This window comes from Petromyzon marinus, chromosome 16 (assembly GCF_048934315.1).
Source record: "Petromyzon marinus isolate PM22_M1 ecotype Great Lakes invasive population chromosome 16, UKy_Petmar_22M1.pri1.0, whole genome shotgun sequence".
Taxonomy (NCBI): Eukaryota; Metazoa; Chordata; class Hyperoartia; order Petromyzontiformes; family Petromyzontidae; genus Petromyzon; species Petromyzon marinus.
The window spans coordinates 154,707-169,248 of record NC_133682.1 but is presented as its reverse complement, the minus strand read 5'-3'; the positions used below and the strand labels follow the sequence as shown (position 1 = coordinate 169,248).

The window sequence follows — 14,542 nt, the reverse complement described above, 5'->3', positions numbered from 1 at the left end:
AGGTAAAAGTAATGGTGATGAAAAAAATTACTCTCAGATGGCCGTGTGTTCAACGGAATATATCAGAAAAAATATGTTTTTTACATGGAGAAACAAACATGGGAAGAAGGCGGACTGTCTGCTAATTTCAAAACTGGGCTGGCTATGGGTCCAAACGGGATTGTGAGGTGTCGCGTTAATGTGGTCAATGTTTCTCCACGTGGTCACAGAGGGCTTAGTGTGGGCTCTGCACTGACCTCGTTCCTACATCTCCTCCGCGCTCCTCGTGCGGCGTGAAGGAGCAGCACGACAGGAGGTTAAGGGTCATCTAAGAGGTTTAATGCAACACAGGACAATGTACATTTGATTCTGGCCTCACTCTGCAAAACATTTCATAGTGTACTTGGATTTCTTCCAGTGTGCTTTATCGATACAGTATTATACCTTTATTATAGTCATAGTTCACCTGTTACATGGGACATACGAGTACGGTAAATACACACGCGCGCACAAGGCGTGAACTCGTGACGACGTCGTCCACTGATACCCCCCCACCCCCCACAAAGCCACAGTGCCCCCTCCGCCCCTCACCACCCTTCAGCAAGCCACTGCCTCCCTCGTCCACAGTTCCCTCTACCCGTGCTCCATGCTACGATGGTGGCGGGGGCGTCCGTTTGATCCGCTTTGTGTTTACATCGCAAGCCAAGTCTACACACTTAAAAATATAAAATACGAGAGGTTCGTTGGCCTCGGCTCGTGGGGCCAAAGGCGCGATGCCGAGAGATCGCGGTCCCTCTCGTGGCATGATCGGGGAGCAGCGAGCGCCGTGGCTGTCGACTCAATCGGTGGAGAGGATGAGTGCACAGAATCGGACTTGCGGGGAGTGTGCCCAACGCAGCAGAGCACGTTTCAAATGCACGTGCACCTTGGCATTAAAGAGCTCCTCTCGTTCTGTCACGAAAACGGAACGAGGCCAGATCGCAGAATGAACCAGAGCCGCTTCGAGAAACCTCCCAGGAGGTGAGGGGATGGTCCCAAAACTTAAAGCTTTTAAAACAGGGCCCTGACCAAACATCCCAATGCTGAAACAAGCCCTGCAAATGACTCAACTGGGATTAGACATTGCATTGTCGCCCACGACTGCGAAAACCTGGCAGGACCCTCCTGAAAAAGAGTCTTGAGACTCGATCAAGCTTCCTGGGTAGATGAACATAATATGAATAAAAATTAATACTTTTTCGCTGGCAAATATCAATAAAATACCTAATTTTCAGGTCTCAATGGGAGCAAAGTGGGGAGCATCTGGCCCATTGCCCCCTTTGGATCCACCACCAGAACGAACTGGGTGAACAATGCAAGAAGTCACTGCTCACGGGAGATGCTGCATCCCTTCCACGTCTCTCACCCTCGCCCATACATCTCCCAGCGTGTGCTCAGCCATGTGGGATGTTTCCCATGATCTACGCCTGGGTCCGATTACTCGGAACTCGCCACCTCCACTCCCATCGCTCCCCAGTCTCACACCCTGTCCAGCACGTCTCTCGAACGTTACAAAAACTTCAGACACGGTACAGCTTGCTCTACCGCATGGTTAAAAACACCTCATCGTTTCATTGAGCCGTCGATAATGTGGTAATATGATGGCTAATACGTTTACACCACAGTATTTGAAATTAAATGTAAAGTATCTTCTATGAGTTGTCTACATGGGTATGCGTTCATAGATTACACAGACTAGGGACACTTAAACACAGGACTGGGGGAAAAGCGGGGTTCATTTGAAGCCCAGATGGTTAACCCCCTTGTACTGCATCATATCAAACAGTGCATCTTACTCAGAAATAGCCCTAAAAAGTACACGGCACATAAATGCTTAAAAAAACACCAATATTAGTGGTGAGAGGTGCTCCCCGAGTGATTACGAATCGAGTCACTTCCCACGGTTAAACAACGCCAGCTGTGTGCAACCACGGACTGCCTGTGACAGCAGCGTTGGACCAAGCAGTGCGGTTGCTGCTGCTGCCGCCGGTGTAACCATAGCAAATGCACGTGGCAGCCTCTAACACAGATTCAAAGCATTTCTTGCTGCACTGGGAAACATCGATGTTTCGTGATGACGGGACTCTTTCTCGAGAAGAACTCGTCGTGGGGAACAACACTCGTCGCTGTGAGGTTGGTTTGTCCACCTGTACGAAAAACGTGTTGCCCGGGTTGAGTCAAAGAGCAGGAAAGTGTGTCTCAGACCCCGTGCGGAGTGGAGAGACAACGTTCCTGAATCCCCCGCCATGGGATTTGTTTCTATAAACGTTTAACATAAATGGCACGATACGGTGGTGTAGGGGCACGACATGGTAAATGGTGAATATTGTATAAGCAACCAAAGATGCAGTATATACATTGTGTATTTTGTGGTTAAATGTCACCGTTTCCCATTGACGTTTAATCATATTCTGGAGTTAGAGCAGGAGATTACCGTGTCGTAACTAATTTGCTTCTATGGAAAAAACACGTATTTTCTGCTTGGGAGGTTTCCGTTTTCAAAGGGCTGTGTGCGAGTGGGACAGACATGCATGAGCAGACAGTACTCGCTCGCTCGCGTCGTGTCCCTAGGTGACTCGATGTATCCATGTGACTCGCCACATGTTCTAACCATCTGCCAAAAAGGTATGCTCGGCTTGACAGACCTCGTCAGTGCAGCCAGCGGCAGCGCCGCGCGGCCCGCCCGCCCGCCCGCCCCGTCACTGCACATAGTAGAGCCAGTAGACCGCGTTGAAGAACCCGAAGGTCACGGGGAAGATCACGCGCGACCACTTGTCGATGGCGTTGACGTTGCTCAGATCCGGAATCTTGATCTTGAGCTGCGAGGTGCGGCGCTGCAGCCGCGTCTTCTTGGCGCCACCCTGGCCACGCTGCAGCGTCCCGCGGCCCCGCTCGCCACGGGCCGCCCGCTCCAGCGTCTCGCCGCCTCCCTGCACCGGCTTGCGCAGCTGCACGCCGGGGTGGTGGTGGTGGTGGTCGAGGCCCAGGCCGGTCGCACGCGGGTCCCCGGGGAGGCCCGGGTGGCCATAGCCAAGCGGGGAACTGCGGGATTCCCCCACGAGCGCTGAGTGGCTGAGACCCAGCGGGGTGTTGCGCATGTCGCTCGGCAGGCCCGGGTAGCCCAGGCCCAGCCCCATGCCCCGCATGTCGCCCGCGAGGCCCGGGCGGTCCAGGGAGAGGCCGGCGGCTCGCACGTCGCACACGCCCTCCCCACCTGGGCCACCCATCTCGTTGCGGATCTCCAGACTCGTAAGCAGGATGTTACCGTGGGCATCCACCTGCGGCGAGCAACGGCCATCACGCCCAGCGAGCGATTTTCAACTTTCACGTTTTTCTTGTTTAATTATTCGGTGAGAATTCAAGAAGGCAGGATAGGCTCTCATTGCAACGGTGAGTTGAGTCACCACAACGAAAAAAGCAAAAAATTAACAGAGTTCAGCAATGAAGCAAATATAAATCAGAACAGAGACGACAGAACAAATTTAAACTACTTCACAAACGAACGGGAACACGAATGTGAATAGACTTTCTGTCTGGAAAATTAACTCTGACAAATGCCTTGGAGTGTTGCGAGTGTCGATAGAAAATTCAGCTCCTGTGTTGCTGTGTGGACCAACTACAATGCAACTACAATGCACTTGCAACAACTACAAGTGGATGGAAACAAATAACCAAACAATACAACTCCTTCATAAAAGATTTGTCTCTCTAAACAGAGATGCTTTAATACACATCCTATGAGCCACGTGGTTTTCTAAGCGTGCAAGTGGTCAGCAGCATTGTTTAATGCAAACCATTTATCATATTTTGCTACTAACAAAGGAGGTTCCAATGGTTTATATGTTAACCCCGAGCTCTGATAACTCTGATGGTGCATTGCCTTTGAGTTGTGCGCCTTTTGGCCTCATCTGGTCCAACACCATGTGAGACGAGGCTCTAAGGAAAGCTGTCTCGGGTGTGGGCCAATCAATTTCAAGGACAGTGCCAATACATTATCAGAGTTATGTTTTTTGTTTGCATTCCGACCGCAGGTATTGTGGTCAATGCAAACATAACTCCTTGTAAAAAAGGTGTCAGTTTTGTTGCCAGAAAAAGGGTAAAAAACCAATTATCATTCAGCATCTCGTCAACTTATGCATTTAATTGTTTATATTCCCCGCGATGATGCCGTTTATTATTTGATTGTAAGTCGGGGATCTAAATCAAAATATGTGGCTACATATTTGCAATGATCAGGCAGAACTGGCCGCACTGGGTGGGACACTCATTACACATAAAGTGTTTTCCACAAATGAACCGCAATACCTTGCTGATCTCGTCAAGGAGCTTAGTCTAACAAGCGAACTCCGGTGATCTTCGCAGCAGCTATTGGCTGGCCATTTAACATAGACGGTCACTGCATCGCGCACTTTCAGATGCACTTCTGCGCCGTCTGGAATGCTCTTCTTTCCATTATTCGGAAGCCACTGGAGCTATAAACTTTAAAATCATCTAGATTGAAAAATATTTTTTTCTACTGATTTTTATGTTTAGTTTGTTGTCCTTCCCCGGCACCTTTGATGAACAATTGGCTACGTACAGTGTGAATGGAGGAGAGCCAGATGCCCAGATAGGCATTGGAGTGGTTACTACGAGTCCGGCGACCTAAGAGTAGATGGAGTTGGTCTACTGTAAGGATAGATCTATGAGTACGCGTAGCTCTCTGTGTGGATCTACTGGCCTCTGTAGGAGTCTATAGGTCTCTGTATGAGTCAATGGCGCTCTGTGTGGGTCTTTTGGTCTCTGGGTGAGTCTTTAGATCTCTGTGGGAATATATTTGCCTCTGTGAGTCAAAGGGCAGATGGTGTGGGGAGACTGTCAGGGCAGATCTTGGAGGTCACCACTCATCTCCTGTGCAACAGCCGTGGGATCTGGCTCAGGGTGGAACACATCGGTAGCTCGGAGGCATGGTGGCACCAACGACTTTGGCTAAGATGACATCTCGATTTTGAAAACCAAACTTTACTAAAATTCCCTGACCCGCGCGACATACCCAACTTGCGCCACCCTGGCACTCGTAGCCGTCCCGCGGCCCCTCACCTTGCTGGTGTCGGCGGCCCGCGGCTTCTCATTGTTGGCTCGAGCGATCCTCTCGGCCGCCTTCTTGGCGCGCTGAGGCCCGCGGCCGAAGAACAGATAGTTGACGGCGGCGTACTCAAGCAGCGCCAGGAAGACGAAGCAGAAGCAGCCCATGAGGTAGATGTCGATGGCCTTGACGTATGGGATCTTGGGCAGCGTCTCGCGCAGGTGAGTGCTGATGGTGGTCATGGTGAGCACCGTGGTGACGCCTGCGAGGAGGAAGCGAGTTCAGCAGAATCATTGTTATTCTGCTTGTTTATCTAGGAAAGCCTCCTGCTTTTCCAGGAGGGTCCTACCAATAATTTGCAGTCGAGGGTGACATTGCTGCCATGTGTGATTTCAATTGAGTCATTTTGTGGATAATTTTTCAGCAATGAGATGTTTGGCCAAGATCAGTTACGTTGCATGTGTTTAGCTATGGAAATAAACTGGAGGACCAGGAGAAAAGCCACGCAGAACAAGAGGAGAACATACAAACTCCACAAAGAAAGGTGCCCAAGTGAGAAATTTAACCCATTCACTTTTTGCTGTGAGGTGCAAGTGCCATCACTGTGCAGCCCTGTAGGGCAGTTTGACAATGCATCTCAGAAATTATTTGAGAAATAAAGCATTTCTCCTATTACAGAAACAAAAACGATGATGATGCGCCATGGCAGGCATGGGTGTGGTTCACACAGTGGCAGTGTTTCCATTGCATGCCAAGTCGACAGCAACAAACAGCAATGTCAAAGTCTTGATTTGCACAATAGCTTGGGGAACACGATGATGCGAGGAGGGAATTACAAAGTGAAGCAGTGTGAGGGAAGATGCAGAAAGAAAGGTGCAGTGACCTGCAGTGTGGTGGGTGAGTGAGTGAATATGTTGTTGTGATTCTGCAGCAGTGTGGTGGGTGAGTGAGTGAATATGTTGTTGTGATTCTGCAGCAGTGTGGTGGGTGAGTGAGTGAATATGTTGTTGTGATTCTGCAGCAGTGTGGTGCTTTAATGCAACATGGATGAGACAAAATGATCAGTCTGGTAGACTTGGTCCTATCTACGTGACTTTACCGAAAGACCCAAAGAGTATGGGCATAGTAATCAATGAGTCAGGTTCATGGGGACAGTGACCGCCATAGTAGCGAAAGAAGAGTGACAAGAAGGTGACTTCGGTGAGCGATTGGAGTAAATCAGTGAGTGCTGGATCATGAATCACACTGACTGCTGCTTTACTCTGAATTCTATCGGATGCAGCAGTGCGGTAGGAACTGGGCTCTCCACCCTAGATGTGACAGCTGCAGCAGAATTCCATCTCAACAGGATTCAGCCACACGTGTGCTCTGTGCAGCAGCAGTGATCATTGTTGAGAGTTAAAGAGGAAAGTTTCAGCACAGAAAAGGAAGCTAAACAGAAAACGCTGACACAGACTCCTGTCCACGAGCACCTCGCATGCTGGGCAACAATCCACACGCAGCAGTGTCTGTGAGTTTTAAGCACTTATATAACAAACGCCTATTCATGCAGCAAAGTAACACTGAGTAGTCTGAATACCTTTTTTTTGGAAGGTACTGCTACATAGGGATGTTTGGCCAATACAAATGATGTTGTGGGCGTGTTTAGCTATGGGAGGAAACTGGAGAAGCTGGAGGAAATCCGTGTAGAACAGGAGGAGAACGTAAAAATACACACTGAAAAGCGCCTGAGATCAGGAATTGACATTAGGCCATTCTTGCTGTGGGGCACGAGTGCTGCCCCTGCGACGCCGCCGATGCCGTGCTGCCGCCCTGGCTTGCGGGTGACCATGGTAGGACTGTGGTGTGCCATCATACCCAGAGCGACACGTGCGGCGGACGCGTCGTAGTTGATCCAGAAGGAGACCCAGGAGAGGATAGTGATGAGGATCGTCGGCATGTATGTCTGCAGGATGAAGTAGCCAATGTTTCTCTTCAAGCGGAAACTCAGGGACAGCCGAGGGTAGGAGCCTGTGTCCAGCACAAGCACACGTCATTGCGCATTATCGTACGTCATTCCACCAAGTTTTGGCACAAAACTGTGCAATTGACACGAGTTGGCAGTACTAATTGTGCTGCCGATCCTCGTGCGAGTCACGAGCGGGTCTCACCGGTGGCGAACTGCACGTTGCGCGACACCTGGTTGTGCTTGACAATGGTAAACTGAGGCAGCTTAATCTCCCCCACGCCCGTGATGGCCGTGTCGCCTCCTCGCCAGTAGAATTTAATGTCTTCCGTGGTGTAGCCGTCTGGAGAACGTACGCACAGAAGTACACGTGTGTGCTATGCTAGAGTACGCGTGCGGGGTACAAGAGTACGCATGTCGGATGTTTACTGGACATGTCTCTATGTCAGGAAAAAACGGTGATTATTTTTGTTTAATAAAGCAATTTGTCGTCTCACTCACAGCTCTCGATCTCCAAGGTACAGTTCTGTTCATCGAGGGGGTATCGCCGCAGATCCATCATGCAGGCCGCCGTGGTGGTGATTCTGAGACAGGGGTGTATTAGCGGTGCTGTGCTCGCCCACGTATGCACGCGTTCGCAGACACAGGCGCTGTCACACGCTCTTCTTAAATACGCAGTGAGCGGTACCCAGTGGCTCACCAACAGAATATTGCAGGTTCAAGTCCAGATTTGCTCGACAAAATGAGCAAAAGTAGTTATCCTATGGATAGACTCACGGCCACGATAGGAATGTGGAATTTCCACCGCTGGATCTGTAGACTCTAAACAGGAGATATACACTGACTCAAGGCTCATTTGAGCAGCAGGAAATCAGTTGGACATTTTAGTAGACTGGAAAAGACAGGTGACTAGTCCCTACAGTCCTATAATGGATGTGGTGTGCCGGATGCGGGTATATTTTTAGGTTTTAACGGGTTGAGATGAAAGTCGCTTGCAACAGCCAGTGCGGCGGTGACGCGAAGGACGCGAGCAGCGCAGGGCGCTGCTAGAGGAACACGCGCCGGGGGCCAATGCCCAAGAGGACATCTGGTGCCAGGCTATGCCGCTGTGCCACCCCAGGGACCCCCTTGCAATGGAGATGTCCCATCTCAAGAGATTATGCAGGTGGTAATGTGACCTGGGTCAGCTCCACACGGAGACCCCTAGTCCCCTGCACACGCAGGCGCTGCATTCGTTTAGCTAATTAGTGGTACAATGGCGTGTCCGTTTGTCCTTGATGGGTGCTAATGCAAGGCTCCTGGGTTCAATGCGACACAGCGTCACAAGGGAGAATGCGCCAGTCAAGTGAAGCACGTTGATGTTGCTGTTTATATTGAACTATCAATCATTTAAATATAACTACATGCGTCCATATAAGATAATGCGTGATACGATCTAATTTCACGGGGTGTAGGGACTGGTCAGAGCTTTAAACCTTGTTAATGTAAATGTGCAGCGTGATGTCCTGCTACTCGCCCTGAGCCATATCGAGGCATCGATGCTTATCTCCTGTTCACAGCCCTGGAGAGCCAGTGGTGTAATTCCACATCCCTATGTCAGGGATGAGTCTCTGTGCAAAACAAACGATGTTGACTTCCCCACAAAGTGGTGCTCATTGTATGGACCCAGGGGGGATAATGGGCTGAGTCAACCCTCCCCCCCACAACCAGGATTGAACTCGCAACCATCCGATTGTGAGCTGCTCGCTCTACTGCTGAGCCACTCGATCGTGCCACACTTATACACGGTCCAAAAACTCAACACATTCGTCAAGAACACTGTTGCCTTAAAAGAAAACAATATAGAGTATAATTGGTGACGTTTCATACAATGACCCTTCTTCATCACAGCCAGAGTGAATAATACTGCAATGTACGCCATGGGGCCCAGTTCAAAATTAAATAAAGGATTAGCATAATGTATAGTGAGCTCACCTCACAGCGAACAATACGTTTAACCACTTCGTATGATAATTCCTCTTAATTAGTGTTGAGTGGTAACTGCACAGCAACATGAACATTCACAGGAAATGGATATATCATTCCGGTTTATAAGTGCATCACTCAAAATTGCATACATTCAACTGAGACGGTTCTTGCCCCGACTCCCTGCGAACTCTCCACCCACGTGCTCTGCTCACGCACCGCTGCTGCGGGCACAGCTGGCTGACCGTCGTTGTCCCGGGCCCTGCCCCCGTGACTCACCTGAGGCCGTAGAGTACCGTGCCGTCGGGGTGCAGGCGGATCATGCGGTTCTTCACTGTCACCACGTGCACAAACGACTTCTTGTCGTTTAGGAAATAGGTGTCGGGCACCCAGAGCTGGTCAGCCACGCGGTTATCGAGCGTGAGGTTGAGAGGAATGTCCGTGTAGGAGAGGCGCTTGTCCTGCCAGTACTGTTGGAAGTACATGGTGATGGTGTAGTCCTGGGGTGGAGAGAGGGGAGGGGAGAATGGAGACGCACATCGCTCTTGTTCCACGTGTGCCCACCCACTAAGGACATGCTTCACGCACAGACGACACAAGGCGCACGCTAAATATTTCTTTTAACACGGTTGCTGAACGCAGGCCCAAATACCCAAAACGCCAAGCAGCTAGGAACAAACAGCAATATCAAAGTTGTAATCGATAAATAATTTACACAGTTTTTTATTTTCACGAGCTTGTTAAATCAGAGCTTTGGGGACAAGAGTCGATGTGAGAGGATTCCAAGATGGAGCAGGATGGGGGGAAAATCAGAAAGAGAAGGGCTGTGACCTGCAGTGCGGTGGTGGTGGTGGTTGACTACAGAGTAGAGAGGTCGGGTTCACCGAGTCCTCAACGTCGGACAAGTGCAACGTGGAGGCGACCGGCCGCCGGTGACCGAATAAGCCAGGTGGAGTAAATCCGCGAGTGCTGGATCATCAATCACTCTGGGACGGAGGGAACGAAGGAAAGTCACTCACCATGTTCACCTCGGACACCATATCAATGCTCGCGATGTCAATGTTCATTCCCACAGCCACGGGCGTCCCTAGACGTGGGCACCCGGACCAACAAACAAAGACAGAGATCCCCTCATAGCCTTAACAGACTGTTGGGGCAAGTGCTGTTAGCCAGCACACGTGAAAGCCGACACCACAAGAGGGGATGGGTGACGAACACCACGCCCGGCCGCCTTTGTCTCCCGAGTGGCAATGTTTACAGATCTCACCAGGTACTCATTTGAGGCTGAGTCGACCTAAGGAAGGCCCAGAACCGCGCACGAACATACACATAGAAACGCACGGGACACACACAGATGCACGCGTAGATATACAAAGCAAACATCGCCCGTGTAGCCTACACAGGCTGTTTGGGCAAGTGCTGTTATCGAGCACCAATGAATAATGGCAGGGTGCACAAGGGAGTGGTGTGGTCAGTACGACGCCTGACCGCCTTTGTCTCCCCTTGTGCTGCTGTTTACACCACTGCACTAGGCACTCATTTAATATGGAAGTTTGAGGACTCGTTAAGATAATTACTCCTTATGTTATCAGAATAATTATTTAAACTGGATGGAATCCGATGAGCTATGAAGCTCTTTTTCATGGATGTCCAATATAGGCATGGTCAGGATTCGAGCTACCGGGTTCTTAGAGCATTGTGCTCAAGAGTACACTACCGCTTCTAAATACAGTACACGTAGCCACACATACCACGCATAACACACGTGTCCGTCGTGTCGATATTGCTGTTTCTGTTATCACCCGCCCCGACTGTATCAGGACCAAGTTTCTCACTCCAGACTCTTGGTGGACAGCCAGAGCGAGAGGTACACTTAATGTGGTATACCGGCTGTGCAAATGCACATACAGTGAGGGAAAAAAGTATTTGATCCCCTGGTGATTTTGTACGTTTGCCCACTGACAAATAAATGATCAGTCTATAATTTTAATGGTAGGTTTATTTGAACAGTGAGAGACAGAATAACAACAACAAAATCCAGAAAAACGCATGTAAAAAATGTTATAAATTGATTTGCATTTTAATGAGGGAAATAAGTATTTGACCCCCTCTCAATCAGAAAGATTTCTGGCTCCCAGGTGTCTTTTATACAGGTAACGAGCTGATATTAGGATCACACTCTTAAAGGGAGTGCTCCTAATCTCAGCTTGTTACCTGTATAAAAGACACCTGTCCACAGAAGCAATAAATCAATCAGATTCCAAACTCTCCACCATGGCCAAGACCAAAGAGCTCTCCAAGGATGTCAGGGACAAGATTGTAGACCTACACAAGGCTGGAATGGGCTACAAGACCATTGCCAAGCAGCTTGGTGAGGTGACAACAGTTGCTGCGATTATCCGCAAATGGAAGAAACACAAAAGAACTGTCAATCTCCCTCGGCCTGGGGCTCCATGCAAGATCTCACCTCGTGGAGTTGCAATGATCATGAGAACGGTGAGGAATCAGCCCAGAACTACACGGGAGGATCTTGGTAAGGATCTCAAGGCAGCTGGGACCATAGTCACCAAGAAAACAATTGGTAACACACTACGCCGTGAAGGACTGAAATCCTACAGCGCCCGCAAGGTCCGCCAGCTCAAGAAAGCACATATACATGCCCGTCTGAAGTTTGCCAATGAACATCTGAATGATTCAGAGGACAACTGGGTGAAAGTGTTGTGGTCAGATGAGACCAAAATGGAGCTCTTTGGCATCAACTCAACTCGCCGTGTTTGGAGGAGGAGGAATGCTGCCTATGACCCCAAGAACACCACCCCCACCGTCAAACATGGAGGTGGAAATATTATGCTTTGGGGGTGTTTTTCTGCTAAGGGTACAGGACAACTTCACCGCATCAAAGGGACGATGGACGGGGCCATGTACCGTCAAATCTTGGGTGAGAACCTCCTTCCCTCAGCCAGGGCATTGAAAATGGGTCGTGGATCGGTATTCCAGCATGACAATGACCCAAAACACACGGCCAAGGGAACAAAGGAGTGGCTCAAGAAGAAGCACATTAAGGTCCTGGAATGGCCTAGCCAATCTCCAGACCTTAATCCCATAGAAAATCTGTGGAGGGAGCTGAAGGTTCGAGTTGCCAAACGTCAGCCTCGAAACCTTAATGACTTGGAGAAGATCTGCAAAGAGGAGTGGGACAAAATCCCTTAGATGTGTGCAAACCTGGTGGCCAACTACAAGAAACGTCTGACCTCTGTGATTGCCAACAAGGGTTTTGCCACCAAGTATTAAGTCATGTTTTGCAGAGGGGTCAAATACTTATTTCCCTCATTAAAATGCAAATCAATTTATAACATTTTTGACATGCGTTTATCTGGATTTTCTTGTTATTCTGTCTCTCACTGTTCAAATAAACCTACCATTAAAATTATAGACTGATCATTTCTTTGTCAGTGGGCAAACGTACAAAATCAGCAGGGGATCAAATATGTTTTTCCCTCACTGTATGGCGTGGTAGTGGCAGTTATCAGACATGTGCAGGCCTCTGGCGATGATACGCACAATCAGCTGGTCGATCGAGAAAGAGACCGCGTTTACTGAACTAAGTCCAAGGGTTAATACACCCACTCGCAGTATTAACCAGGGCAGACTTTCACAGAAACGAACCGCGAACCTCCGTAGCAATCGGTGAACGTGCTAGCCCTGGGCCCCAGCTCGCACGCCAGATCGCGATTTCGTGTAAGCGGGCCTCACCGCCAAAGTCGGGTCGCAGCCGAATGTCGTAACCCTTGAGCAGCTTGTCCACGGTGTTCTTCACCACGGACACGTTCCTGGGACTCACGCTGCGCCGGGCGTGCCGGTGAATTCGTGGGTATGCAGGGTGAATGCATGGGAGTGTGTGGGGTGAATGCATGGGTGTGGGTGGGTGAATTCGTGGGTGTGCGGGGTGAATGCATGCGTGTGTGTGGGGTGAATGATTGGGTGTGTGGGGTGAATACATGGGTGTGGGTGGGTGAATTCGTGTGTGTGCGGGGTGAATTAGTGGGTGTGCGGGGAGTGGTGAAGGGATGGTGTGCGGGGTGAAGGCGTGGGTGTGCGGAGTGAATACGTGGGTGTGGGGGGTAGGCAAGACCAGAATTATTCACGGGTAGATTGCACTTGGACAATCGATAACGTAACCATGTCATTATTATAACACAACGAAGCCAACGTGGTGTTATTTTAACGTAACACAAAACACGCGCAGATGAGACGAATGGAAATGGTGGCTTCTAAGACGCGGGTAGAGGCGGGATGGGATCTCTGTGTGCGAGGTTCATCAGCGTTCACGAGACATGGAGGCGCGATGTCGGAGCAGACTAATGTCTCTGTTCCCATTATCCTCGCGGACACTGAGAGGCAGTACAATGTTTGTCCGTTGTTTCACCTTCATCAACTCACGCAGGGCACAATGTGACACCACCCAGCCCGCTCTCTCTCCCACTGAGCTCGTCCATTGTTTAATGAACGCTCATCACATTCGTCAATTCACAATGTGGCTCTACAAGGATACAACATATATACATAGAGCGACGGTTTGGGAAATGGTCATTCTTCATGAACGAGTGTGAGCGTGAATGAAATATCAGATATTGTTCAGCGTCAACATCCACGCTAATCGCTGGGTTACAGACTATATACACTCTACATCTACACTCTACATACACTGCCACAATGCTAGCGATGTGATATATAGAAAAGCATTGATAATTATATGAATGCCTCTAATAGCTGTAGTGACGTCGAGTGCATTGTTCCGCTGTAGGAACACCGTGGCGTGACAGCGGCGGTGCTGCAGCGCCTATCCCGTGGTGCCACATCACGGTATCCGTGGCGACAAATCTGCGCATTGGTGAAGGGGGTGAACACATTGATCGACCCTTTCGTCCCCGTGACTCGAGCACGCCCTATATGCCCGTGCCCTGAACCCCCTCGATCCCCTTGGTCCCACTTGACCCCCCTCGGTTCCCTCGTTTCCCACCTCAGAGTCCCGCACGCAGCCACGAGTAGAACCGTGGTGAGTGGCCCGTCCAGGCAGCTCCACGCGCGGCTTCCTCGCCCCATCACGGCTCGCACCCGAACCCCGCGACCTCCTCCTCCTCCTGTGTCGCCTCTTCCTCCCTTGTTTCTCCTGATGTAGGCGCAGTCAGGCGTGCGTCCTTGGGCGCATTACAGAGCGAGAGATGCGATCAGAGGCTTCTGCTGCTTCGACGTCAAAATCTCACGGCCGCCGTCGAGAGCCCTTGGTGCGCGACTCGCAGAGAAAATGGAGGTTCACGGTACGCGAGCGCGATCTCGCGTTGCGCAGCGCCGTGTCGACGTTCCGTGACCTGCAGCAGGAGCAGAGGTAGCAGCGGCGCTTCGCATGCGGATCCTGCAGCAAAAGCAGCAGAGAGAGAGATGGGAGGGGCGGGGCGGGGGGGCGAAGATCCCCCAACCTCACCCCTCGCTCCTTTATCCTGCACACTCACATATTCATCTCACACACTCCTACCCCGCTCACAATCCAC

General features: G+C 50.3%; 1 protein-coding gene across 1 annotated transcript; it reads right to left on the bottom strand.

Annotated features, from left to right (window-relative positions):
• Positions 1-296: 296 nt before the first annotated feature.
• On the bottom strand, positions 297-14,539 carry LOC116943055 (gamma-aminobutyric acid receptor subunit beta-3-like). Its single transcript, XM_032955691.2, has 9 exons — positions 14,014-14,539; positions 12,747-12,835; positions 10,013-10,080; positions 9,273-9,493; positions 7,530-7,612; positions 7,234-7,371; positions 6,941-7,093; positions 5,098-5,345; positions 297-3,296 (listed from the first exon to the last, which is right to left on the bottom strand). Exons 1-9 carry the CDS (start codon positions 14,094-14,096, stop codon positions 2,718-2,720), a joined length of 1,662 nt encoding a protein of 553 aa, XP_032811582.1. The 5' UTR covers positions 14,097-14,539; the 3' UTR covers positions 297-2,717.
• Positions 14,540-14,542: the final 3 nt, after the last annotated feature.

Coding starts and splice junctions, on each gene's coding strand:
- LOC116943055 (XM_032955691.2), bottom strand. CDS start 14,096: ATGGGGCGAGGAAGCCGCGCGTGGAGCTGCCTGGACGGGCCACTCACC. Junction 10,081..12,746: donor GCTGCGACCCGACTTTGGCG/GTGAGGCCCGCT, acceptor GCCCACGTCTAG/GGACGCCCGTGGCTGTGGGA. Junction 7,613..9,272: donor ACGGTACTCTACGGCCTCAG/GTGAGTCACGGG, acceptor CCCCTGTCTCAG/AATCACCACCACGGCGGCCT.